General features: G+C 37.3%; 1 protein-coding gene across 4 annotated transcripts in view; it reads right to left on the bottom strand.

Moving 5' to 3' along the window:
* Ddx4 (DEAD-box helicase 4) overlaps positions 1-26,697 on the bottom strand; it is a 58,713-nt gene extending 32,016 nt beyond the window's left edge. For 3 of the 4 annotated variants that reach the window (XM_070041189.1, XM_070041191.1, XM_070041190.1), the window contains exons 1-6: positions 26,616-26,697; positions 24,904-24,989; positions 21,017-21,077; positions 9,666-9,743; positions 5,572-5,649; positions 3,470-3,520 (exon numbers count right to left, since the gene is read on the bottom strand). In XM_070041189.1, the coding sequence (XP_069897290.1) occupies positions 3,470-3,520; positions 5,572-5,649; positions 9,666-9,743; positions 21,017-21,077; positions 24,904-24,975 (340 nt within the window). In that variant the 5' untranslated portion in view covers positions 24,976-24,989; positions 26,616-26,697. The remainder of the gene's footprint in view (positions 1-3,469; positions 3,521-5,571; positions 5,650-9,665; positions 9,744-21,016; positions 21,078-24,903; positions 24,990-26,615) is intronic. The other variant, XM_070041192.1, reaches the window with a different exon arrangement.
* Between the last annotated feature and the right edge of the window lie 381 nt (positions 26,698-27,078).

The following is a 27,078-nucleotide window of genomic DNA, read 5'->3' as shown; positions in this document are numbered from 1 at the left end:
AAGCCAAAGGTCTGGCTCAAGTGGTAAAGCACTACCCTTGAGTCAAAAAACTAAGGTACATGGGGCTGGGAAGGTGGCTCAGTGCTAGAGTGCTTGCCTTGCATGCATGAGGCCCTAGGTTCAATTCCTTAGCACCACATAAACAGAAAAAGCTGAAAGTGACGCTATGGCTCAAGTGGTAGAGTGCTAGCCTTGAGCTGAATAGCTGAGGGACGACACCCAGGCCCAGAGTTCAAGCCCCACAACTGACAAAAAACAAAACTAAACTAAGGGACAGGGCCCAGGTCCTGAGTTCAAGCCCCAGTACTGGCACAAAAAAATTAAATTGTCATATATTTTTCTGTATTCATTCATCTGAAATTATTCAAAAAATGAGATTAACAAATAACATTTTAAACAATTTTTTAAAACATTTTTAAAAATCAGATTGACAAGTAACATTTCTAGGTTTCAACTTCTAAAGCCTGCCTGAGACTTATCAGGAGAACTGATTAAAAATAATGTCCACATCTATACCAACATTCTTTTCAGGCCCCGTTCCTGGACCAACAAGTACTCCAGGTGTGCCTTGAAAACTGGACAACTCTTTCAAAGAAAATTCCCAGGGATCCAGTGGGAATATTAAATGGTATGGCCTTGAGGGCTGGACAGCTAAATTCTTAACAAAGAGACCACCCTTAGAAAGTGGCTGCCAAACCTGCACAGAGTAATCCACAAGCTTTCCAGCACCTTCCTACTCCCTTCCCCATTTTGATGTCCTTATGCAGGTTTTGTAGTGAAAAGGGTCAAGAATAGACCAGTACCATGGAGGCAAGCATTTACAGTAAATTAAAATACCAAAGAAGGTAAGACGCTTGAAATTTTGAAAGATATAATTAAACATTTAGAATATTAAAAAATAATAATGTCCAGACCCCACTCTAAGATTTATCCTCAAAGTGTAGAATGATAGCAAGTAATTAATAATTTTTCAAACTACTCCTGAGTAGCTAAGATTACAGAGGTGAGCCACTGGCGCATAGCCAAAATTTAAAGGTTTTTATATTACTAATGTAACTTTAAGCATGGCAGAAAAGTCCAACAAAATCACATTTGTGAAATAGATAGTGTTAAGTAATATTTGTACATGTCACTGATATTTAATATCTAAGGTTTTTATTGTGTGGTACAGGGCCTTGCCCTTACTAAACAAGCCCTCTAATCATCTTAGATATACCCATCTTTTGCTTTTAGTTCTACTTTTTGCTAGCCCCACCTCCTGAGAAGCTGGAATTACAGGTAAGCACCACATCTATCCTTTTTCATTTTGTTCTTTTTTGGTAGTACTGGTGTTTGAATTCAAGGCTTCAAACTTGCTAAGCAGGCACTTTACCCCTTGAGCCATGGCCCTAGTCTTTGTTGCTTTATTTTGGGGGGTTGGGTCTGACATTATTGCCCAAGGGCCAGGCTTGGATCATGATCCTCTTACCATAGCTTCCCAAATAGCTAGCAAAGATAACTGATCTTTGTTGGCTGAGATTAAGGTATGGCTAACTTTTTGCCATTGCCGACAGAGGAACCATGAGCCTCCCTATCTTCTGTTACCATTATGGGTAAAAATCATTGTGCTGAGCTAAATAACTTTCTGAACATAACTGTTAGGAAGAGGAACTGGGTTTCAAATTCAACCTGGATTCCTTATCACCAAGTGGGCAAAACTAGAAATCAGGAAAAACTACCATAAACACATTTTCAAGTAAGACCTTCTATCAGAATCTTAAAAACCCCCTCCAGGACTTGTCAACAATTTTGAGAATGAACAAATTTGATAAATTTCTTATTTTCGGTGAACTAAGAATAAAGAGAAGAAAGTAAACAGAAGTGGAGAGAACAAGTTCTCTCGAGTTCTATGGAAAACTCAAATGCATGCTTATATGTTTACAGAAATTATTCAACTTGGGAAAGACAGTTTCCCAGATAACAAGACAGAGATCTGAACAAACCATGGAACTCCAAAGTATACTATCTTATAAATATTCTATTGAAGCTGGGCACTGGTGGCTCCTACCTATAATCCTAGCTACACAGGAGGCTAAGATCTGAAGATCCTGGCTCAAAAGCTAGCCCAGGCAGAAAAGTCCATGAGACACTATCTCAAATTAACCACCAGAAAACTAAGTGGAGCTGTGGCTCAAAGTGGTGGAGCACTAGCCTGAGCACAAAAGTTCAGGGACAACATCCAGTCCCTGAGTTAAAACCTTACCCCATGGCCAACAATAAAGTTTTACTGAAAGCCAGATGCAGTGGTATACCCAGCAATCCTAGCACAATTGAGGCAGAACAATCCCAAATTTGAGGATATGCTGGGTTTTGAGTTCCAGGCCAGTTTAAAGCTAAATAGGGAGAGTTTGCCTCCAAAAAAAAAATTCCATAGATCAATAGTTTTTCTTTTCTTTTTTTGGGGGGGGGTCCGGTCGTGAGGCCTGAACTCTGGGCCTGGGCGCTGTCCCTCAACTCTTCAGCTCAAGGCTAGCGCACTACCACTTGAGCCACAGCGCCTCTTCCAGCTTTTTTTCTTATGTGGTGCTGGGGAATCAAATCCAGGGCCTCATGCATTCAAGGCAAGTGCTCTACCACTGAGCCACATTCCCAGCCCAGATCAATAGTTTTTAAAGAACTGAATCCAAGTTTTTTAAAATACAGGCTTCATTCAAATCTATTCATTAGACATGAGAAAGAAAAGTTAATTATTGTAGTCTCTCTTGTGGGAATAGTATTCTGTTCTCATCATTCTCTGTATTTCCCCAAACCAGAGTAGCAATATCTTTGCCAAAAATGTTTTAAATTTTATTGGTAATTTACATTGTTAAGAATCATCCTCCTAGGGGCTGGGAATGTGGCTTAGTGGTAGAGCACTTGCCTAGCATGCATGAATCCCTGGGTTTTATTCCTCAGTACAACATAAATAGAAAAGGCCAGAAGTGGTGCTATGACTCAGGTGGTAGAGTGTTAACCTTGAGCAAAAGCAGCTCAGGAACAATGCCCAGGGCCTGAGTTCAAGCCCCAGGACTGGCAAAAAAAAAAAAAAAGTCCTCCTCCTAGACTTACTTTAGTCTAAATGGCCTCAGAGATATGAACAAGTGTGAAAGTGAAAAGTATATTATGTTATAAAGATTTTATTATTACAACATTAATATATAGAGAGAGGAGCTTTGATTCTTGATTTGCTCTATTTGCCCCTTTTTCTGAAAATAGCACAATTTTCAAAAGTTGCACCTCATAGATTTTAACTAAAATAGATAGAAATGGGTCAAATTAGAATGCCTTCATTATTTACCTATAAATTAGTAACACCTGTCATTGGGGCTCATATAGCTGCTTTTTAAAACCTGATTTTAGAACTAGATGAGACAAAAATAATACTAATTTCCTTTTAGCATGTGCTGTTGACTTGCATTTTTTAAAATCACTACAAAAGCACCAAACTTACCTTTCCAGAAACCAGAGCTATCACCTTCTTCAAACTTATTATTTGAAAAACCTATACAAAATAAAAAATAAAACAAATTTCTGGAAAAATTTCTACATTTCTGTAACTTTCTGCCACCTTATCAACATATAGCTCCACACTCTTAAAATTAAAAGCAACTTTCTTTTCAGCAAATTTTATATTACTTGAAATGTTCTATCAGTATAGCAATATACTTACTGTTTAAACGTTTTTGAGCTGGGTGCCAGGGGTTCACATCTGTAATCCTAGTTTCTTATGAGTCTGAGATTTGTAGGCTAGCCCATACAAAAATGTTCTCTAAGACATATGCCCAGGCAGGAAGCCTGATTCTATCTCATTAAAAAAAAAAAAGGCCAAAGGCACAGTTAGCAGTAAACTCACTCCTGCCTAGCAGTTCAAAACTTCAGAACCAGTGAGCAATGGTGGCTCATGCCTAAAAGCCTAGCTACTTAAAAGGCTTAAATCTGAGGATCAAGGTTTGGAGCCATCCTGAATAGACAAATCTGAGAGACTCTAATCTCTAATTACCCAGCAAAAAAAGCTGGTAAATAAATAAACTTAAAACTTTACAAGTTAACACACAGTCTCATTTACAAAGGACAGTACAACTAATTTTTCAGTTAATGCAGAAATCCTGTTTTCTTTTTGTATAACATTTAACAAAAAAAGTGTTACCAAGCTCCACTTTCAAATTTCTTATTTTATAAAAACCTATGTTCAACGTTTATGCATCTCTGGAACATACAAATATGCCCCTAAAACTATTTTAGAAGCATGCATCAGTAACCATAAAATTTAAAATGTTTTGCCCATGTAATTTACTCTGTATGGTATTTTCACAATAAAAATTTTTTAATGTTGCCTCTTTAATAAAAGGTATTAATGCAGACACACTAAGGGAACCAGATGTGGTAGTGTCTGCCTATAGTCCTAGCTATTTGAGAGACTAAGAGGGAGAACACTAGCAACAGTACTTTCAAGACCAGTCCAGGCCACATAATGAGACCCTGCTTCAGAGAGAAGAAGAGAGAGAAGGAAAAAAGGGAGGAGAAAGGAAAAAAGGGAAAATGAAAATAAATAAAAATAAACTCAGGGAACGTATATTTGAAAATTAAATGTCAATGTGGAATGCTCATCATCATCAATTAGTATTTAAAGTAAATGGGCTTTTTTGATACAAGTACTAATACTATCTGGAAAGCTTGTCATTTTATGTACAAAGTATGTACATTTATCTCATTTAGTATCCCAAATTCAAAAAATATGAGAATCCTTCCAGCAATAAAATGCCATGGAAATTTAATATACAATTAGCATGTACTAGCAATTCCCTATAATCTCACTATAAAACTGAATGCCAAAATAATTTCCTAGAGATCATTATAAAATATATAAAAATAATCCCTAAATAAAGAATATATTCCATACAGTATTTTCACAATAAAAAAAGAATATATTCCAACAAAATCCAAGTTTTGAGTTATTTTATTTACTTAAATATTTCCAGTCTTCAAAGTTGCCTGAGAAAATGACCATATTCTACTACCCCTCACAACTGCTGCTTCCTCATTTTCTCTCCCCAAAAAGAATCAGTGCTGAGTTTCCAAAATGCTTGGGAAAGTCTGCCACCTACACATTAATAAACTTGATCTTAAACTCTAATTTTGACTTATAAGGTTTTTGTAAATATTAAGGAAAAAATGTAATTTCAAGACTTATACCAATTCTTTGCTCAGCTATAAATAGTCTCATCTCACATGTTTGTATGTGATCTCTGAGTCTTGAGTAAAAGAGCAAAGACCAGGGTTCCTATGTAAATAAAGTTAATCTAATAAAAGATGCTGTAGCAAGGAACATGGGTATCTGTCAAACAGGGAAAAATAATAGAACACACATCCAAAGCAATGAAACTGCTGTTTCAAGCTATGACAGGGAAAAAGAAAATGGTAAGACTCCTTTGTGATCTTCATAAATTCTTAAGAAAGGAAATATACTTTATTTATACTTTAAAGGGAAATAGAAACCTTAAGATTGACAGTTAAGACATTTTGATTGTAAAGTATAAAAAGAAAAGTAGTTACCTCTGTTTCCAAAACCTTTTCCACTTCCAAAACTACCCATTGTGGGTATAGTCTCTCTTTTACTAAACTCTCCAACATCTGAAAAAGTTCATATGATTAAGTTCATTAACATATTATAATTGCATCAAAAACTTGAAATAAACATTTGAGGTAAGGGAAATATTAAATATGGAAAAAACAGTACAGCGACAATAAAAATAGTACAAGGATATAAAATTTAAATTATGCTATCAAGATTAAAATACATATCTATAAATAATGAAATACAGGTTTCTATTGTTATTTCCTTGGAGACCAGGAATTTCATTTCTTGATTTCCTTTATGTTGAACACTTACTTTGATAGACCCAGCTATTATATTTGGCCCCTACATGAAAGTCATTGCTATTCAAACTTCATGCTATTCAATACTTTATACTTATGTCCTATTTATTAATTTCTATTATTTTTCTACTATATCTCTGTCAGCTTTTCCCCATCTCCTCTACAAGTTATACTGACATCAAATATAGTGAAAGCAGGGGTTATACTGTGGGGGAGGGACATACAAAGCAACAAAGAGATAATCTTATAAATGCGTTCTCTGTCAGCTTTTCTACTTTTAAAATTAAGCATGACTTCTCCTTCACATTCTCTCTTCATCATTCCATACTATTTTCCCATATTAACTAAGCTTTGGCTTTACTTTAATTCTGAGTACCCAACATTTTTTTGGTGGTACCTGGATATAAATAAATCAATAACCAATTCACCTGTAAAGTTTTCCTTGAGCGTGCCCATCATAATCCTCCTTCTACATTTCCAATACCAAACTACCTCTACTTCTTTTTTAGTAATATTTCATGTATTTCTCTACCATTAAGAATCTTAGTCATACATAGGGTGATGCAACTATAGTTCCAGCTACCCAGGAGTCTAAGCATGAGGATTACTGAAGCTGAGAAGTTTGAAACTAATCTAAGAACCATTCTTTTAAAGAAAAATAATCTTACAAGTAGAGATTAAACATCAAGAAACTTCTTTCTTTGGTGCTCTATCATTTGAACCACAACTCCAGCCCTGAATTTTGCTGGTTATTTTGGAGATAGAGTTCTATGGATTTTTCTGTCCAGGTTTATTTCAGCATTGATTCTGTTTCTCAAACAGGATCTCTCTATGTAGATGAAGCTCTAGTCCAGTCTTGAATGCATGACTCTGCTTTAGCCTTCTGATTGCTGGTATTAGGGACATGTACCACCACGCCCAACTCAACAGTTTTGTCATCAGAAAATTGGAAACAACTGTGGCAAAATCTGTCCCATGAATGGTTTTCTCACTGAAAATTGCTTTATCCTACAATATTTAGAAACCCACATCAAAATCTTATCTAAAATAGGATTTTAAGTGTGTATATAAGTGTGTATATGTATACATATGTGTGTATATATATACTTATATATACTCCTGAATATGATACTAGGTATTAATTCTTAGTAGGAAGTATAAAAATCATCATTTGAACCTCTTAACATAATTACATGGTCCAGATCTGAAAATGTTCACTAAATAAGTAGGCTCCAAAAGTAAAATGTATGTATATTTGAAAATTAAGTGTATTAATTATAGTAGGAATATTCCTTAATATAGAATTCAAATTTTTGTTAGTTGTACCTAAGAAAGTAAGTGTCCAAGTATCAATAAGTGTCCAACTAATACAATGATGATAAAATCCCTGGAAGTATCAAAAAATGAGCCAACTTGCCAGTCCTCAAAAATGTTTTTTAAAAGATAAATTTAGGAAGTCGGATGCCAGTGGATAACACCTGTAATCCTATCTACTCAGGAGGCTGAGATCTAAGAATCTTGGTTCAAAGCCAGCTCAAGCAGGAAAGTCTGGAGATTCTTATCTCCAATTAACCACCAGAAAACCAGAAGTGGCACTATGGCTTAAGTGGTAGAGCACTAGCCTTGAGCTGAAGAGCTCAGGGACAGTGCCCAGGCACAGAGTTCAAGTCCCCTAACCAACAACAACAACAACAAAAAAGATAAATTCAGGAATCAGTGTTACATATATTTTTAATATATTTTTTATTGTAAAGATACTGTATAGAGGAGTTACAGTTACATGAGTAAGGTTACATTTCCTATCAAGCATTGTTACTATCTCCTTTGATTTTTCCCTACCATCCCTTCCCTCCCCACCTCCCCAACTCCTTCCTCACCCCCCCCCCAAAAGTTGTGAAGTTTTCAATATAGTATCTTGTACATCTTGTTATAATGGGTCAACCTGTATCCCTATTTAAGTATTTTGTTTTTCCCTTCCCCTCCCCAAATTAAAAAAATGTACATACAAGATGCAGGGCATTGGAATCAAATACAGTGAAAACAGGGGTTATACCATGGAGGAGGAACATACCAAAGAAACAAAAAAAAGCACATAGTACATTATAAATACGTTAAAAACAATAGCAAGAAAGAAAAAACCACTTGTGTCCCTATCTTGAAGCTCATTTCGCTTAACATCACCTTTTTTTTCTTTTTTTTTTACATGTTTTTTATTGTGAAAATACTGTACAGAAGGGGCTTAACATCATCTTACATGGTCATATGTACATAGCTTTTCACCTTTTCTGCTTGACCAAGAGAAACTTCTCTGAAGAGGAAATAAGAATGGCCAATAGACACAGAAAGAAATGCTCAACTTCTCTAGCCATAAAAGAAAGGCAAATCAAAACAATACTGAGATTCCACCTCACCCCAGTTAGAATGGCTATAATCAAGAAATCCAGTAATAACAGATACTGGAGGGGATGTGACCAAAAGGGAACCCTACTACATTGCTGGTGGGAGTGTAAACTTGTTCAACCACTTTGGAAAGCAGTATGGAGGTTCCTCAAAAGACTCCACATAGAGCTCCCCTATGACCCAGCAATCCCACTTTTGGGCATTTACCCAAATGATTACAAACAAGGTCATACTAAAGCTACCAGCACAGCTATGTTTATCGCAGCATTATTTACAACATAGTTAAGATAAGGAACCAACCCAGATGCCTCTCAGTGGATAAATGGATCAAGAAAATATAATATATATATATATATATATAAAATCACACACACACACACACACACACACACACACACACACACACACACACACACACACACACACACACACACACACACACACACACACACACACACACACACACACACACACACACACACATATATTAGTGGAATTCTATGCCTCCATCAGAAAGAATGACATTGGCCCATGTGTTAGGAAATGAAAAGACTTGGAAAAAATTATATTAAGTGAAGTAAGCCAGGCCCAAAGAAACATAGGTCCCATGGTTTCCCTTATTTGCAATAACTAGTGTTACATATATTGAAACTAACCATGGTACACACACCCCATAAAAGTCATATAGTTTTTAAGATAACATAACTTTCAACTTTTACTATAATAAAACAATGCAAAATCTTTGCAGCATTTTATATCTAGTCTAAAAATAGGTTACACAAAAGTATTTGGTAAGTTATTATCTGTCAAATCTTTTGTTGTTTTGTTGTTGTTGTTTTGAGATAAGGTCTCACTATATATCTGAGGCTATCCTTAAATTTACAATCCTCTACCTGAGTACTGGGATTATAGGCTTTTGCCTTTATTCTAAGTAAGTGTTGGTAGTTCAAAAAGTAAACTTAAAAACTTATGCTCTGGAAAATAATCTCAAACTAACTGCTAATGAGCAAACAAGTATCTCTCTTACTGCTTTTCTTGAGAAATCTAAAACTCAAGAAATATGTCCTCACCCTAACCAATAGCTTTTACAAGCATTCTTCCTATGTCAATTGTTGGAAATCACTCCTCATATATAAGTAGCTGTGTGGAACATAGGTCCACTAATTTTTCCATCCATTCAACTATGTCACACTATCTCAAAGAAATAAAATAGAGAACAGTGGCATTTTAAATAAATGAATCCATGATCCAAAAATCCCTACTATACACTGAGTTACTATACAGAATTGGCTTTGCATTAAACAGCCATGAAAGCCTTTACTTCATCATTCAACAGTTCAGGAAAATAAAAGAAAAACAATGATACTTACCTCTGTTTCCCAAACTTCTCCCAGAGCCAAATCCAGTCCTCAAGAAAGGATCTTTCCTTGAAGATCCATTGTCCATTTCTAAAGCAAATATCATTTTGAAGGAAGTTAGATAAAATTAAGTGTTTAGGTAGTATACACATTTTTCAATGTGTCACCCATGCAGCTAAAGGGAAATTTTATACACAAATAAGAAACAACCTAGTTTAAAAAAAATAAGCCATGAATCGGTAGCTCTCCAAAAGAAAAAAAAAGCTAACATTCATTGGATAAATGCCCAGGAGTAGAATTGCTGGATCACAGGAAAGCTCTGTTTAGTCTTTTGAGGAGCCTCCATATCACTTTCCAGAGTGGTTGAACAAATTTAACATTCCCACCAACAGGGTAGTAGTGTTCCCTTTGGTCACATCCCCACCAGCATCTGTTATTGTTAGCTTTCTTAAAAATGGCCATTCTAATTGGGATGAGGTGGAATCTCAATGTTGTTTTGATTTACATTTCTTTTATGGCCAGAGATGTTGAACATTTCTTCTTATGTCTATTGATCATTCTTATTTCTTTTTGAGAAGTCTGTCTTCAAGTCTTTAGACAATTTATTAATTGGGTTGTTGTTTCTTTGAGGGTTTATTTTAGAGTGGGTTAATTTTTTGAGCTCTAAGTATATTTTAGATATGAGGCCCTTGTCTGATGCATAGCTAATAAAAAATATTCTCCCATTTTGTGGGCTTTCTATTTAGATGGTAGCAATTTTTAACCACATGATTGCTAACAGGTTTTAAGTTTACTAAATACCCAGAATAGACAAGGACATTGGTTAAAAAAAAAAAACATAAACCAGGCACAGTGGCTCACAACTATAAAACATCTGTAAGATCAGCTACTATGCATGCAGATTGAGAGGAGTACAGTTCAAGGCCAGCCTAGACAAAAAGTTAGTAAAACCTTATCTTAAGAAGTTGAGCACTAGTGGTGCACACTTGACATCCCAGCTATACTAGAGACATAACCAAGTGTGCAAAGCTAGTCCTGAGTGGGCATCTATCCATGTTCACTGCTGAACTATTCACAATAGCAAAATTAGAGAAACATTCCAGATGCCCTACGATAAATGAGTGGATCAATGAAAGATGATATATATACACAATAGAATTTTATTCAACCATTAGAAAGAGTAAGATGTGATTTGCAAGGAATTGAATGGACTTAGAATACGTCATGCTGAGGTAGGTAAGCCAAGCTCAGAGAGACAAAAGGCCCAAGTTTTCTCTATACAGGACTCTAGGCATTCACACACACAGACCAAAGGAGGATACCCTTAGGGGAAGAATTCAAAGGTATAAAACTCCTCTGAACATTAAAATACTACTTAAGAAAACATATTTCAGGAAATGGAAACATGGGGTTTTGTTGATGGTGGTGCTGTATTTGCTTTTGGGATTTTTTTTCTTGGGAGAGGGCAAAGGAAAGGGTGCAAAAAGGAGGGAGGAAGGATAAGTAAATGCAATCATGCTATTTAGTATATGGAAATGAACAATGTAACTTGTAGGTAAGGATGGGAGGAGGAAACTGGGGGAAAGTGAAGAAATGAGTGACACTGTCCAAAAAAGGAAATGTACTCATTATCTGACTTATGAAATGGTTGTACAACACCTTAGTAACAACAATAAAATTATATTTAAAAATGAAGTATAAAAATTTTAAAAAGCTAGTCCTAGGGAAAAACAAAACTATCAAAAAGATAGCTAAAGCAAAAGATGGCTAGGGGTGGTTCAAGCAGTAGAACCATGTGCCTAGCAAGCATGAGGCCCTGAGTTCAACCCTCAGTACTGCCAACACACACACACACACACACACACACACACTCTCTCTCTCTCTCTCTCTCTCTCTCACTCTCTCTCTCTCTTTTTCTCTCCCCTCTTTCTCCAAAAACATGCACAATGCTTGATAAGAAATGTACTCATTATCTTGCCCATGTAATTGTAACCCCTCTGTACAGTATTTTCACAATAAAAAAAGAAAAAAATGCAAAACATAATCTTTAAAATACACACATAAAAAAATAATGGTTCCGTTCACTGCTGCACTATTCATAATAGTCAAGTTATGGAAACAGCCCAGATACCCTACAATAGACGAGTGTATCCAAAAAATGTGGTACCTTTACGTAATGGAATTTTATACTGCCATTAGAAAGAATATTATGTCATTTGCAGGGAAGTGAATGAACCTACAACAAATCATGTTAAGTGAAGCAAAGCTCAGATAGACAAACAATGAATGTTTTCTCTCATTTGCAGAAGCTGAAAATACACTGGGGACATGACTGGAGGCATTCACATCTAGTGAGACTAAAGGAGGATATTTATAGGAGAGGAACCCAATGGTACAATGCCTATGTGCCTTATAAAAAAAAATATTGATCTAAATGGATTCCAGGAAATGAAACAAAAGGTTTTTTTCTTTGCTGCTGTTTTTGTTTACTTTTTGTCTTATCTGTTTAGGGAGTGTAATGAGGGGAACAGAAATGGAGGAAGAAGGGTGAACAAATGCAGCAGTGATTCTAGACATTATACTGAAAGTGGACTTGTGAGGATAGGAAGGAATAACTGGAAGAGAGCGAGGGAAAAGGTGACACTGTCATAAAAGAAATGTACTCTTGGCCAGTCACCGGTGGCTTATACCTATAATCCTAGCTACTCAGGAGGCTGAGATCTGAGAAATGCAGTTCAAAGCCAGCCTGGGCAGAAAAGTCCCTGTAAGACTCAAAAAAAAACCTGCAAGTGGCTCTGTGACTGAAATGGTAGAGTGCTAGCCTTGAGGCTCAGGGCCAGTGCCCAGGCCTTGAGTTCAAAGCCCCAAACCAACAAAGAGAGGGAGGAAGGGGGAGGAAGGAAGGAAGGAAGTCTTTTCCTGACATATGTAACTGCTTTTTGTTTTTGTTTTGTTTTTTTTGTCAGTCATGGGGCTTGAACTCTAGGGCGCTGTCCATCTCTTCAGCTCAAGGCAATTGTTCTATACTGCTTGAGCCACAGCACCACTTCTGGTTTTCTGGTGGTTAACTGGAGATAAGACTCTCATGGACTTTCCTACCCAGGCTACCCTGGCAGCCTCCTGAGCAGCTGGTGGCTCGATGAGCCACCAGCACCCAGCCTGACTTATGTAACTGTAACCCCTTTGTATATCAACTTTATAAAAACCATAAACATATTTTTAAACAATGGCTTCTGTGTAAGATTGGTAAAACCCTTGCTAATGTGAACAAAAGGAGAGAACAGATTCAAATAAATAAAACTAGACATGAAAAAAGGGAATATCACAACAAATACTAAAGACATCCAAAGGATAAAGGAATACTTTGAAAACCTATACTCAAGCTCAAAAAAACTAAAAGAAATGAATATACTTTTAGAGATGGCTGACCCCTCAAACTAAACCGAAAGTATGTAAGTACTTAAATAGAGTCATAAAAAACAATGAAACTGAAGCAATAATAGTCTTTCAACAAAGAAAAGCCCAGGGACAAATGTATTTACAGCTGAATTCTACCAGAATTCTACTTTCAGAGAACAATATTCTTCCAACTATTCCAATCAAGACAAAAAAATGCTACCAAATCATACTATGAAGCAAAAATTATACTCATACCAATACCAGACAGATACAACACTAAAAGAGAATCATGGACCAATCTCATTGCTGACCATTGATGCAAAATTTTTTCAATAAAATCCCTGGACGTAGAATTCAACAACACATCAAAGCCAATCAGTCATGTTCATCAGTTCATCCTAAGGATGTTAGGATATGTAACATATATAAATTTCTTTGTAACATACAAATAATATTTTTCTTTTTTTGTCGGTCGTGGAGCCTGAACTCTGGGCCTGGGCGCTGTCCCTCAGCTCTTCAGCTCAAAGCTAGTGCCCTAGCATGTGAGCCACAGCGCCACTTCTGGCTTTTTTCTGCTTATGTGGTGCTGAGTTGCAAACCTAGAGTCTCATGCATGCAAGGCAAGCACTCTTACCACTGAGCCAATTTCCCAGCCAACAAAAAATATTTTTAAGACATCACATAAACAAAGGAAAAAATTATATGATCATCTAGACCACTGCAGAGAAGACCTTTGATGAAATTCAATATCCTTTTCTTATGATAAAAATTTTAAAGAAACTACAAATGTTGAAGACATACATTTAATAAAATTTATCTATATATGACAAACCTAAAGCAAGCATCACATTAAATGAGAAAAAAAAACTAAAATCATTCCCCTAAAATCAAGAATAAAAAATGTCTACCTTCCCCACTCCTACTCAATATTACACCAGAATTCTTAGCCAGAATAAGATAAAAACAAAATAAAATAAAAGGGCTGGGCACCGGTGGCTCACACTTGTCCTAGCAACTAAGGAGGCTGAGATATAAGGATCGTGGTTCAAAGCCAGCCTGGGCAGGAAACTCTGTGAGACTCTTATCTCCAATAAACCACCAGAAAATCGGAAGTGGCGCTGTAGCGCAAGTGGTAGAGCACTAGCCTTGAGCTGAACAGCGAAGGGACAGTGCTCAGGCCCAGAGTTCAAGCCCCAAGACCAACAAAAAATAAAAAATAAAAGGCACGCAGAGACAGGAAAATCCAAATATTCCCTATTTCCTGATACGATTGTACTTAGCAGAACCTAAGACTCCACACAAAAATTCTAGAACTGGTGTTTTGAAAAGGTAGCAATACAAAAAAGAAATCAATATTCATTGGGTACCAGTGGTTCACCCCTATAATCCTAGCTACTTAGTAAGGGAGAGATCTGGCTATCATGGTTCAAAGCCAGCAGAGCAGGAAAGTCTGTGAGACTCTTATCTCCAATTAACCACCAGAAAAACAGAAGTAGTGCTGCAGCTCACAGTGGTAGAACGCTAGCCTTGAGCACAAAGAGGCTCAAGGACAACAACTAGGCCCTGAATTCAAGCCTCACAACCAACAACAACAACAACAAAAAAATCAATATTCAAAAATTAGGGTTTTGTGTGTGCTGGTACTGGGGTTTGAACTTGCATAGCTGGTGCTCTACTACTTCAGTCCTGTATCTGGTTCCAACTTTTTGCTTGTTAAGTGAAGCTAAGAGTCACACAATTTATCTTCCCAAACTGGATCCTCAGATTTCAGCCTCCTGAATGGTTAGGATTATAGGCATAAACCCATAGAGCCTGGCTTTTCTAAATACTAAAAATACACTGGCTGAGCAAAAATATCAGGAAAACAATTCAATTTATAATAGTTTCAAAAACAATTAATACTTAGGTATTAACTTAACCAAAGAAAAGGGCTCTATAGGGAAAGCTGTAAAACCATGAAGAAAGAAATTAAAGAAGACACCAGAAGATGGAAAGACACCCCATGCTCATAGATTAGCAGAATTAATATTGTGAAAATGGTCAGACTGCCAAAAGCAATACACAAATTGAATGCAATGACCATCAAATGTCAATACCATTCCTCACAGAATTAACAGAATCAATCCAAATCATATCAAGGAATAAAATACCCTAAATAGCAAAAGTAATTCCAAGCATTTTTTTAAAAAGCACTACCGAGGTATCACAGTATTTTACTTCCAATTACACAATACAGCCACAGTAATAAAAACAGCTTGGTATTGCCACAAAAATAAGCCCAAAGACTACTGGAATAATGTAGAAGACCCAGGAATAAAACCACATACCTAAAGCCAACTAATTTTTAACAAAGAAATGAAGAACCTACAATGGAGGGAAAAAAAACAGCTTCTTCAACAAATGGTGCTAGGAAAACTCAAGTGTCTTATCTGCGGAAGACTGCAACTGAACCTCATACAAAACAACTCCAACTGGATCAAAGACCTGAAACTTGTAGGAAAACCCTTGAAAGTTATAGATACAGTAAAAATTTTTCTAAGTAGGACTCCAGATGCATAAAGGATAGGAAAACAATTGACAAATAGAACTATGTCAAAGTAGAGTTTCTACATAACAACAACAAAAAATCACTAGAGGGGCTGGGAAGGTGGCTCAGTGGTAGAGTGCTTGCCTTGCATGCTCAAGGCCCTGGGTTCAATTCCTCAGCACCACATAAGCAAAAAGAAAAAGCCGGAAGTGGCACTGTGGCTCAAGTGGTAGAGCGCTAGCCTTGAGCTGAAGAGCCGAGGAACAGCAACCAGGCCCAGAGTTCAGGCCCCACCACCGGACCCAAAAAAAAAAAAAAAAAAATCACTAGAAACAAGAGACAACCCACAGAATGGTAGAAAAATCTCTGCCAGCTAGTCACTAGATTTAATATCCAGAATATACAAAAACCTCAAAAAATTAAACAGCAAGAGAACAAATAACCCAATTCATAAATGGGCAAGCAAACTGAGCAGTTACCACAGAAATACAAATGGCTAATAGACACATAAAGAAAGATTCAACATCCTTAGCCATAAAGGAAATGCAATTCAAAACCATATAAACATCCATCTCACACCAGTCAGAAATCAAACAGTAACAGCTAGATACGCGTGTCTCACATATGTAATCCTAGCAACCCAGGAGGCTGGATCTGAGGATTGTAGTTCCAACCAGCAGCAGTAGGAAAGCCGGAGAGTTTCTTACCTACAATTATCTACCACGAGGATTTCAAGTTCAATGCCAAAAGTGGACTATACAGCAAGTTCCAGGCCAGTCTGGGATGCATAGGGAGACCATATCAGAGAGTGAGGGAAGGAGGAAGGAAGCAGAGACTAGAGAAAAACTGCTCTCCCAAACAGAACTTTTGTCAAATCACTGAGCCCACTACTAAACAATCTTGTGCACATGTGCACAAAGTTGAACTTTAAATATTTTATTTATTTTTTTTGTCAGTCGTGGAGCCTGAACTCTGGGCCTGGGCGCTGTCCCTCAGCTCTTCAGCAATAGACTAGCGCTCTACCACTTGAGCCTCAGCCCACTTCCAGCTTTTTCTGCTTATGTGGTGCTAAGGAATTGAACCCAGGGCCTCATGCAAGGCAAGCACTCTACGACTGAGCCACCTTCCCAGCCCCGAACTTTAAATATTTAAAGGTCTACTCTTAAATACAAAAAAAAGCAGACAATTATCAGTAGACTTTTAAAAATATTATCTAGATAAGACTAATCAATAGAATTTTAAAGAAAATTATCTAGATAAGACTAACATGTAGACATGTATATGCAGACATGCAAACACACACACACACACACACACACACACACACATACAAACACGAAACACACAGGGAGTGGGGGGGGTTAGATAGAAACATTAACAGGAACAGAATTAACTTCAGAATTAACTTCAAATAAAAATTATAGTCATCCTTACAGAAAATAACACAAGCAAATTAATTTATCAGAAATTAAAATAAGCGCTGGGAAGGTGACTCAGTGATAGAGTGCTTGCCTTGCATGCATGAGGCCCTAGGTTCGAATCCTCAGCACCACATAAGCAAAAGGAAAAAACGCTAAGTGGTGCTGTGGCTCAAGTGGTAGAGCGCTAGCCTTGAGCTGAAGAGCTGAGGGACAGGGCCCAGGCCCAGAGTTCAGGCTCCATGACTGGACCCCCAAAAAAACAAAACAACAAAAAAATTAAAATAAGCCACCAATGTTTTAAATAATAAACTAAAACTCCCAAACATCATGTTACATAATTTATATATAACGTACATAATCATAGTTTTCAAAATACAGAATCAAAATAAGATTGTAAAAGCTTTAGCAATGTTTAGAGAAGTAGTTATGTACAAAGGATAAGAATTCAGATTATCAAACTTAACATCCCTACAATTCCACATACTACCTAAAGTTCAGGATGAAAATTATTTCCAAAATAAAATGCTAAAGGGACAAAGGGTGAACAAATGCAGCAGTGGTACTCACTAGACACTATACTGAAAATGAACTGTATAACTTGTGGGTGGGAGCAGGAGAGAAAAACTGACAGCATGCAAAGGAAGGGGTGACCTTGTCCAAAAAAGAAATACACCCTTCACCTGGCCATGTAACTGCAACCCGTCTGTTCCTCACCTTTATAATAACAATAAAAATTTAAAATATAATAAAATGCTGTCCATAAACTATCCATCAAAGTATGAGGATAAAGTTATCTTAATCTCTCAAATATAATTCTTTTCTTACAAAGCTGCAAGAAAAAAAATGGGTTCTATTGAAGTGAAGGGGCAGGAAGATCAAGATAGAAAAAAAATAGGAGACAGAGAATATGGAATGTGACACAAGAAAGAAGTCTCCTGGCAAAACAACCAACAGTAGTCCTTTTATATTAGCTAGCTGGATGGAGGGTTCAAAAAAGAGGCTTAAAAAATAATGAATCAAATTATGTCTTAGAAACTGAATGGTATTTGTGCTTCTGGCTGAGATGGGGAATGGTTGAAGAAAATGGTTTAAGAAGCCATAATGCAGAGTAGATAGGTGAAAAGTAATTATATGGCTATGAAGATATAAAAATTAAATATAGGTGTTAAGCAAAAAGTATAATAACTATTAAGAACATGAGAAGGGAAAAAGTTTGAGTAGGGCAAATGACTATAAATACTTTTCTGCTCTAGGAAGACAAAAGATAGTGAGAAAGGGGATTAAATGCTTTTCATCGTTACAAAGTTACTATTTCATGTTTTTTTTTTTTTTTTTTTTTTTTTTTTTGTCGGTCGTGGGGCTTGAACTCTGGGCCTGGGCGCTGTCCCTCAGCTCTTCAGCTCAAGGCGAGCGCTCTACCACTTGAGCTACAGCGCCACTTCCAGTTTTCTGGTGGTTTATTAGAGATAGGAGTCTCACGGTCTCTCCTGCCCGGGCTGGCTTTGAACCGCGATCCTCAGATCTCAGCCTCCTGAGTAGCTAGGATTACAGGCGTGAGCCACCAGCGCCCGGCTTACTATTTCATGTTTTAAAGCCAAGTAATGTGAATTTTTCATTTACTTTCAGAAAAAGTTAGATTATACCAGTTGCTTAGAAGGGTTTCCTTGAAATACCATTAGTAAAGACAAGATACATTATAACAGGATTCCATTAGACAGTGGAAAGAAACATGTCTAAGTACAATTTTAATATCATAAAGAAGACATAGACAGTGAAGCAAAGAATTCAAGTAATAAGTATACAAAGAAACATGTCTAAGTACAATTTTAATATCATAAAGAAGACATAGGAGGTAAAGCAAAGAACTCAAAGTATACATATACACAATTGTGTACAGAGGAACATTCACAGACATCTGAAAAAAATCAGGCACAGATCGTCAATGATAGCTAAATCTGGGGTGACAATTTAATTTTTTGACAATAAGCCTATTTATGTATCTGTTTATAATTTACTCTTACCCGGTATATTCTGTAATAAAGTCTATTTTTAATTTTTTAAAGAATTACAGGGGCTGGTAGAGCGCTTGCCTTGTATGCATGAGGCCCTGGGTTCGATTCCTCAGCACAACATAAGCAGAAAAAAAAAGCCGGTAGTGGTGCTGTGGCTCACGTGGTAGCACGCTAGCCCTTGAGCTGAAGAGCTGAGGGACAGCGCTCAGGCCCCACGACCGAATCAAAAAATAAATAAATAAAAGAATTACAAAAAAAACTTGTTATCCAGAAGGTAAGAAGACAATATTTCTTTTTGAAAATCCCACTAACAAACAAGAGTGTTATGTTTTCATATATATTACAGATCTAAAGTTCCATTTCTTTACTAAAATTGGGTTTTGTTTGTATTACAAAAAGCCAGCTTTCTCCTAACTACAAAGTATCTACACAAATACAGTATAAATTTTTACTTATTTGTCTCTTTTTAACATTTCAAGTACAGAGAAAAAGAGAAAGAGAGAGATCAACTATACAGTATAAGTAAAATTAGCCATTTACTAGTTGTAGTCGGCAGCAATCCCAAACTTGATAATTTGAATAGTTACATATTAAAGTAGTATTTTTATTTATGAAAGATAAATAACAATTGCAAAAGCTTGTCTAAACTTCTTTGAATAGATTTATCTTGAACTTTAGGTTCATATGAGCATTAAACTTGTTTTAACCTGACAAACTCTCAAACACACCTCACAATTTTTAGCAATAAGCAATGATTTATTCAAAAATGGCATGTTATAGTACAGTGAATTCTCTAACATTTTTGCTTGTTGTTTTACCCACAACTTTCCAGATATATTAATGATTTTACAAAGTAAAAGCTCATTTTTCAAGGTGGCTTGAGAGCCACCAGATAGAGAAGAATGGATCTGGAACTCTTTCAAAGAGTTTCAGAGTCACCCCCACATTTAAAACTGTCTTATCACAAGCTTTTTATTTTAAAGCAGGCTTCAGTCAGCCAGTAGAGCTCCCTTGACTACAAAATATTCATCCTCTTTTTTTTTAATAAAATGATAAAGACAGTACCTCTAAGCCTTACACTTAAAAGGCTTCTTCCTTAAAATAAATAATAATTCAAAATAAAGTGCAATGGTGGTTTTCAGGGCCTAGAGAAAGGAGGAAGTTGAGAGCTAATGCTTAAAGCATACAGAATTTCAGTCTGAGAAGTGAAAAAGTTCTAGAGATAGATGGTGGGTAATGTTCACACAATGTGAATATACTTAATGTTATTAAACTATATACACACACAATGGTCAAAATAATCATATATATTTTAACACACACAAAAAAAACTTTCAATCTAAACTTTCCAAACTAAACAATCACATTTCAGCCTGTTTTGGATGTGAACAAAGTAAAAGACTCTTGCCTGGGTTTAATTTCTCAGCCAATGTCCTATCCTTTCCATCATTTTTCCATCTACATCAAATCTACAGAGTGGTCTAGCAGTCCCATAGGGTGAGATACACAGCCCAGGTGGAAACAAATGCAGAAAAGAGGGTTGAGGGCAACAGGACAGATAAGTCTCTTTTACCTAAACATTAATTTCTCTTAGGAACTTTCTGAAATTAGTCTTCTGACCCCAAAGAAACTCATAATAGCTTGATGTTAATGGCTGCTTTAGCTTAAACAGTTGTTACCCTGCCAATCACCATTGCTGGAACCTGCTTCAATAATTATATAGTCTGTCTTCTCCATTACCCTTGCCAGGAATCCTGACAATGCGCTAGCAACCTAGAAACCCAACATGTAACTTCCAAAATATATTCTATAATGTTATATTCTCCATTCTCCATTCTCTAGCTAGAAGCACCCCATCCCAAAATTTCCAAATTAAAATATATTCTCACCATGACATTTTCAACACCTTATTATATGTCTGCCATATGTCTGACAACCTACTCCTCACTCACTAAATAAAACCCCTAAACCTAAAATATTTTACCTTTTTCCATTAAAACATACCTGGTGATGAAACTGAAGTCCTGTTAAATGTGTCTCCATTTGCTCCAGAAGAATATTTATCCTGTAAAAAGAACAATCAGTATTCTACTTTGAGTAAGAATGTATCATCTACTTAACAAATAGAAAATTACAGCAGACCTTTTCTATAAATACATACAAAGTGACAATCAGGTTCCATGTTTGAAACCATAGATACTCAGTACCAAACCAGATACATGTTTTTTTTTCCTATACATACCTATGATAACATTTTATTTATAAATTAGGCACATAAAATATACAACAATTATAGTAATATACTGTAATAAAACTAATATAAGCCAGGTGCCAGTGGCTCATGTCTGTAATCCTAGCTACTCAGGAGGCTAAGCTCTGAGGATCAGGATTCAAAGCAGAAACCCTGAAATTCTTATCTCCAATTAACCACCAAAAAATACCCTCCCTCCCTCCATCCAAAAAAAAAAAAAAGCCAGAACTAAAGCTCAGGAACAGCACTCAGGCCCTGAGTTCAAGCTCTAGGACTGCCACAAAAATAAAAATTAAAAAAATCTTACATAAATGAGGTCTCATTATTGTACTGTATTCACCCTTCCTGTAATTATGCAACATGATAAAATGTCTGTGTAATGAGATGGTGTAAGTTATATTACATAGTCATTCTGATGTAGCATTAGACAACCTTGATCTTCTGAGAATGTTAAGAGGATCAGCTGCTTCAGAGATCCTAGATCATTAGCCCATGCCAATGTCTGACAGGCAATGTATAGAACATGGATAGACAATAAGATGACTCACATTCTAGGTGGGGGCAGAAAGGGGTAGCAGGTTTCATCATACTACTTTGAATAGCATTACTTAAAAATGGTTTATTTCTGGAATTTTCCATTTAATTATAGGTAACTCAAACCATGGAAAGCAAAACTGCTACTATGTAACAACTAAGCTTGTTCAGAACAAAACAATGGTAAGCAATAACAAGGTTTTCTAGGTCCCTGGATGTTCATTTACTAAGTATCCCATGATAACAGTTACTCTAACACTGTGTATGTATATGTATGTGTGTATGTACAAGTACTATGTGCATACGTGTGTGTGTGTCATGAATATATCACTTCAAAGAGGGGTAAACAACAGCCATAGGCCAAATCTGGTGGGTCACTCATTTTTGTAAACAGTTTTATTGAGCACATCATTCTCATTCTTCTATGTTTATTTTCACACTACAGTGGTCAAGTTGTGGCTGAGACTATGAATCCTATTTGGCCTGTAAAGCCTAATTTTCTAATTGGCAAGAGTGTTTGCTAATATCTGACTTAAGCACTTAGTCATTTCAATCTCTCACTCATATTCTCAGAAATATAATTCATTAATAAATCAATCCCTGGTAATATGCAATACACTTTGCAGAGTTCAGCATTTTTACAATATACTCATCAAAATTATACAAACTAACGTAGAACACAGAAAAGAAATTTGTAGGTAACAGACTCAACAAAAAAATTTTTTTAAGTGGCATAGTTGCTCAAGCTGTAATCCTAACTGCTTGGGAATCAGTGATGGAAGGATAGAGGTTCAATGACAATCATAGCTCACAAGACTCCGTATCAATCAATGGCTTGGTATAATAGCATACACCTAATCATCCATCTCCAGTGATATGGAAGAACACTTAAGCCTAGGCTAGCCTGGGAATAAAAGTAAGACTCTACCTCAAAAATTACCAAGGTAAGAAGGGGCTCAAAAGCCAGACGCCAGTGGCTCACGCCTGTAATCATAGCTATTCAGGAGGCTGAGATCTGAGGATCAGAATTTTTTTTTAATGCAACAAACAGGCACACATAGCCTTTCATGAAGACAAAAATCTCAACTAAAAGTAAAAATTGAATAATGACTTTTAAAGTCCTAATTCAAGACAGTCAGTATCTCTAAACTAAAGTTTGTGTTACTACAAATTTATTGAGGACTAGAAGAAAACATACTCCTCCTACAAGTAATTCCACTTAAAAAATTAAATAAGCTACAGAAACTCATAATATCTCATAGTGAAAAGCTAACACAATTTTACAATCCCATAAAAAGAAAATCAGTTATGGGTCTGGGTACCATAGAATATTGCTGTAATTCCGGCTACTAGAAAGGCAGAAACAGGGGGATCTCAAAACTCCTGTAGCCCAGTCAATCAATCAATCAATCAAATGTCTGAGGGTGTAGCTCTAACAGTAGACTGCTTACATAAGAAAAGCCCCAGTTTAATACATTCTGTGGCAAAAAGAAAAATCATTTGTAATAGAAATTTGTGATTAACCTTATTATCAGTAAAAAAAATATTTTTGTACTTTAATAATGTGGAATGAAAAATAGTATGAAGAATGTAAAAAATGGATTCAAAAACTTCTGTTGTGAAATCATCATTAAAACTATATGTTTTGGAAAGGCAGAAAAATGCTAAAAATTTAACAGAAGTGGTTGTGCTACTAGGGAAGATTTATAGGTAATTGTTCTCTTTTCCAAATTTTTTTTATTTTTTTATTATGCAAAGATTATGAAAAGGTACCATATAAAAGATATTGTTTCTAAGTTCTAAGAAGAAAGATTATAAATTCAGATTAACATTTTGGTATTTTAATCCACACACCAATCCAATCCAATTAAATCAAGGTACTGAATATTTTCTATTTTTCTGTAAAATCAGAATTTCCACAAAATCAGAAAGTGAGCCAGGTGCCTGTGGTTCACACCTATAATCCTAGCTACTTCGGGCTAGCCCAGGCAAAGTGTTCTCAGTACTCCTATCTCAACAGAAAGGGCTAATCAGAGTGTTATATGTCTTTCAGCAACCTGAGAAGCATAAATACAAGATTTTAAGGCTAGCATGAGCAAAAATTGAGACACTATCTCAAGAAAGTAAAGCTACGAGGGCTTGAGGTGTAGCTCAGGTGGTAGTGTCTGCCTAGAATCTGGTTCAAACTCCAGCACTGGAGGAAAAAAAATCATGAAGTGTCAGAATTGACTAACATACAAATTATGGCTGGAGAAGGGGAGGCCCACCGGTATGATAAAGACAAAGGACTTTTAGGGATACTACAAAAACAATCCCTTAAAACATGTATCTTATAAAGTATATTCAATTAATTTTTAAGTTAGAACTGAAACCCCAAAACCTAAGCACTAGTTGTTTTGAATTACAATGTAACTCCCCCAAAGCATTTAGAAAAGTGATCTCATATTTCATATCAAACTGGTGTCTGAACCAAACTAATATTTTTATCTTGAGAGCCTTCCTTGTACAAAATCAATTCCTAAAATTAAAATATCACCCAGATTCAATTTTCCATATGATTTAACCATTTAACATTTGTACAATATGTACACCCTAAATCACTGAGATTTAAATAACACTGTTAACATTTTATCTATTCTATGTTAGCTTTTAGTTGTCACAAATACATTATTCTCTTTGAGGTTCAGCCTACTTCCTTCTCAGTCCCCATAAAATAGTAGTAATCACCTGGAAATAACCTTTGACACACTCCAATTTACAATTTCCCCACCAGTTTTTTTTTTTTGTGTGTGGGTCATGGGGCTTGAACTCTGGGCCTGAGCACTGTCCCTCAGCTCTTCAGCTCAAGGCGAGCACTCTACCACTTGAGCTACAGCGCCACTTCTGGTTTTCTGGTGGTTTATTGGAGATAAGAGTCTCACGGTCTTTCCTGCCCGGGGTGGCTTTGAACCACGATCCTCAGATCTCAGCCTCCTGAGTAGCTAGGATTACAGGTGTGAGCCACCAGCGCCTGGCTTCCCCACTAGTTTTTGAACTTTGATAAAATTCGTAACATTAAAAACTGCACACACACAAAAAAAAAACTGCACACATTAAATTTTATTACCTTTTCAAATACAGGAACATAAGAAGACACATGAGGTTTGATGATTTCTGCTTCCCAATCTTCATCTCCCATGGTGGCTTCAGGTTCTATTTTAATATTTTTTTAAAAATGCACTTTGGCCTTGGTTAGATCAAAATTATATCTTTAAAAGCATAAGCTATAGGGCTTGGAATGTAGCTCCGTGAGAGCATACAAGGCACTGGATTTGATGACCAGTACTACCAAATAGAGAAAAAGAAGTTACCTTTTCACATATAGTTCTTGCAACTAGTTAATTACTCCCTTACCTTCCCAGAAAGTTTTTTTTGCAAAAAGAGGGATTTGGCCTCACCTCTTATCTAGAGATGACATTTGTATGATTTCTTAAAAAAAAAAAAAAACCAGTTGAACGACTTTTCTGTCTAGAAAGCATCATTTCCCAAAGATGGTTAGACTTTTTCCCCCCAAAATCTGTTCTCCTTCAAAAGGTTATTAAAGTATTAAAGGCAAGGGCACAAATTTTTCTCATATTCGGAAGCTAGACCTAAAATACACCAGGACATGATAACTTATACAGGACTCTAGGCATTCACACAGAGGAGGATACTCTTAAGGGAGGAACACAGAGGCATAATGCCTCTGTGCTTCTGGTCATATAATACTGACCAAAATGAATTCCAGAAAATGGTGCACAAACACACACTCACACAAAAAGAGGTTCCTAAAGAGCCATTTGGGAGAAGGGGAGAATTTTTACTGTACTATTAAAGGTTTTCCCATTTGCATACTTTCTCCCTTTGCATTCCCTCAAAGGTAGAGAGGGCTGGCACTGGTAGTTCATGCCTGCAATCCTAGCTACTCAAGAGGTGAAGAGGTGAGTTCAAAGCCAGCCAGAGAAGGAAAGTCCATGAGACTCTTACCTCCAAATTTAACCACCAAAAAAACACGACAGTTGCGGCTTAAGTGGTAGAGCACCAGCCTTGAATAAAAATAGGTAAGGGAACCTGGTGTCGGTGGCTCATACCTGTAATCCTAGCTACTCAGGAGGCTGAGGTCTGACTATCACAGTTCAAAGCCAGCCTAGGCAGGTAGGGCCGGGAGCCTCTTATCTCCAATAAACCACCAGAAAATCGGAAGTGGCGCTGTGGCTCGTGGTGGAGCGCTAGCCTTGAGCTGAAACAGCGCCCAGGCCTAGAGTTCAAGCCCCATGACCGACAAAAAAAGAAAAAGAAAAGAAAAAAATGCTAAGGAATAGCACCCCGACCCTGAATATAAATAAATGATAAATGTCTTTTCCTGTTTGCGGGGGAGGGGAGGGGAAGGACCGAGGGGGAGGGGAGGGAGAGGCCCTACAGACCCACCCTAAGAGGAGCGTTTGCGTGGCCCAATCTCCCTGGCAAAGGACATCTAGTTTCCCCAAGCAGTGTTGGTGCACAAATGGCACCACACACTTTTCATTTCCGAGAAAAGGCCGCCCAGGCCTGGGCACGTCGCTCCGTCCCCGCTTGGGCAGGCCTCACAGCCAGCCTTCCGCACCTGAGCGGCTCCGGGCCCAGGCTGGAAGGGGAAGGTTCCTCAAAGGCGCCTCAAACTCCTGCCCGGCCTCACCTACTTTTCCTTTCGTCCAAACCCTGACTATGCTGCACCCCGCCCCCTCCCCGAAAAAGGTCTCTGGGCCCCCTCCCCCGACGAAGGCCACAGGGGGCCACGACCAAGGCCGCCGGCCCACTCACCTCCGAGCTTCTCGCTCTCACAAGATCCTCGAAGGCACTGGAGGCTGCCTTAAACGGCTGCACGTGCGCAACGTGGTGCGTCAGGTCAGGAGCGCAGGGCCAACAAATAAAACCAGGCAACGAGCGCCACCAGCCAATCAGCGTTCAGACGGCACGAGGCTTCCCGCCCCCACCACGCCCTTAGGTTCACTCTGTCCGACGTGACACTTTTGGCGCTGGAGCGGCCGGTTCCACTGGCCTTCAGGTTGAGGGGCCCCGTGGGGACTGTGGGTACAAGTCTGGCCACGAGCCTTTTATCTACTTGACTCCATGCTCTCGGGAGGAATGCCTACATGTTTCTTGCGCATGCGCTGCTAGCCAAAAAAAACGCCCACGTCCATTTTTCTAATAGAAGTGGAATATGCGGAGAAAGCCTACCCTCCTAGCACTTTGGCTTCCTTTAGCCCTGTTACTCCTCGGCTCT

Source organism: Dipodomys merriami, unplaced genomic scaffold (genome assembly GCF_024711535.1).
Source record: "Dipodomys merriami isolate MVZ:Mamm:240054 unplaced genomic scaffold, mDipMer1.0.p SCAF_30, whole genome shotgun sequence".
Taxonomy (NCBI): Eukaryota; Metazoa; Chordata; class Mammalia; order Rodentia; family Heteromyidae; genus Dipodomys; species Dipodomys merriami.
This window is presented reverse-complemented; position numbering and strand designations above follow the sequence as displayed.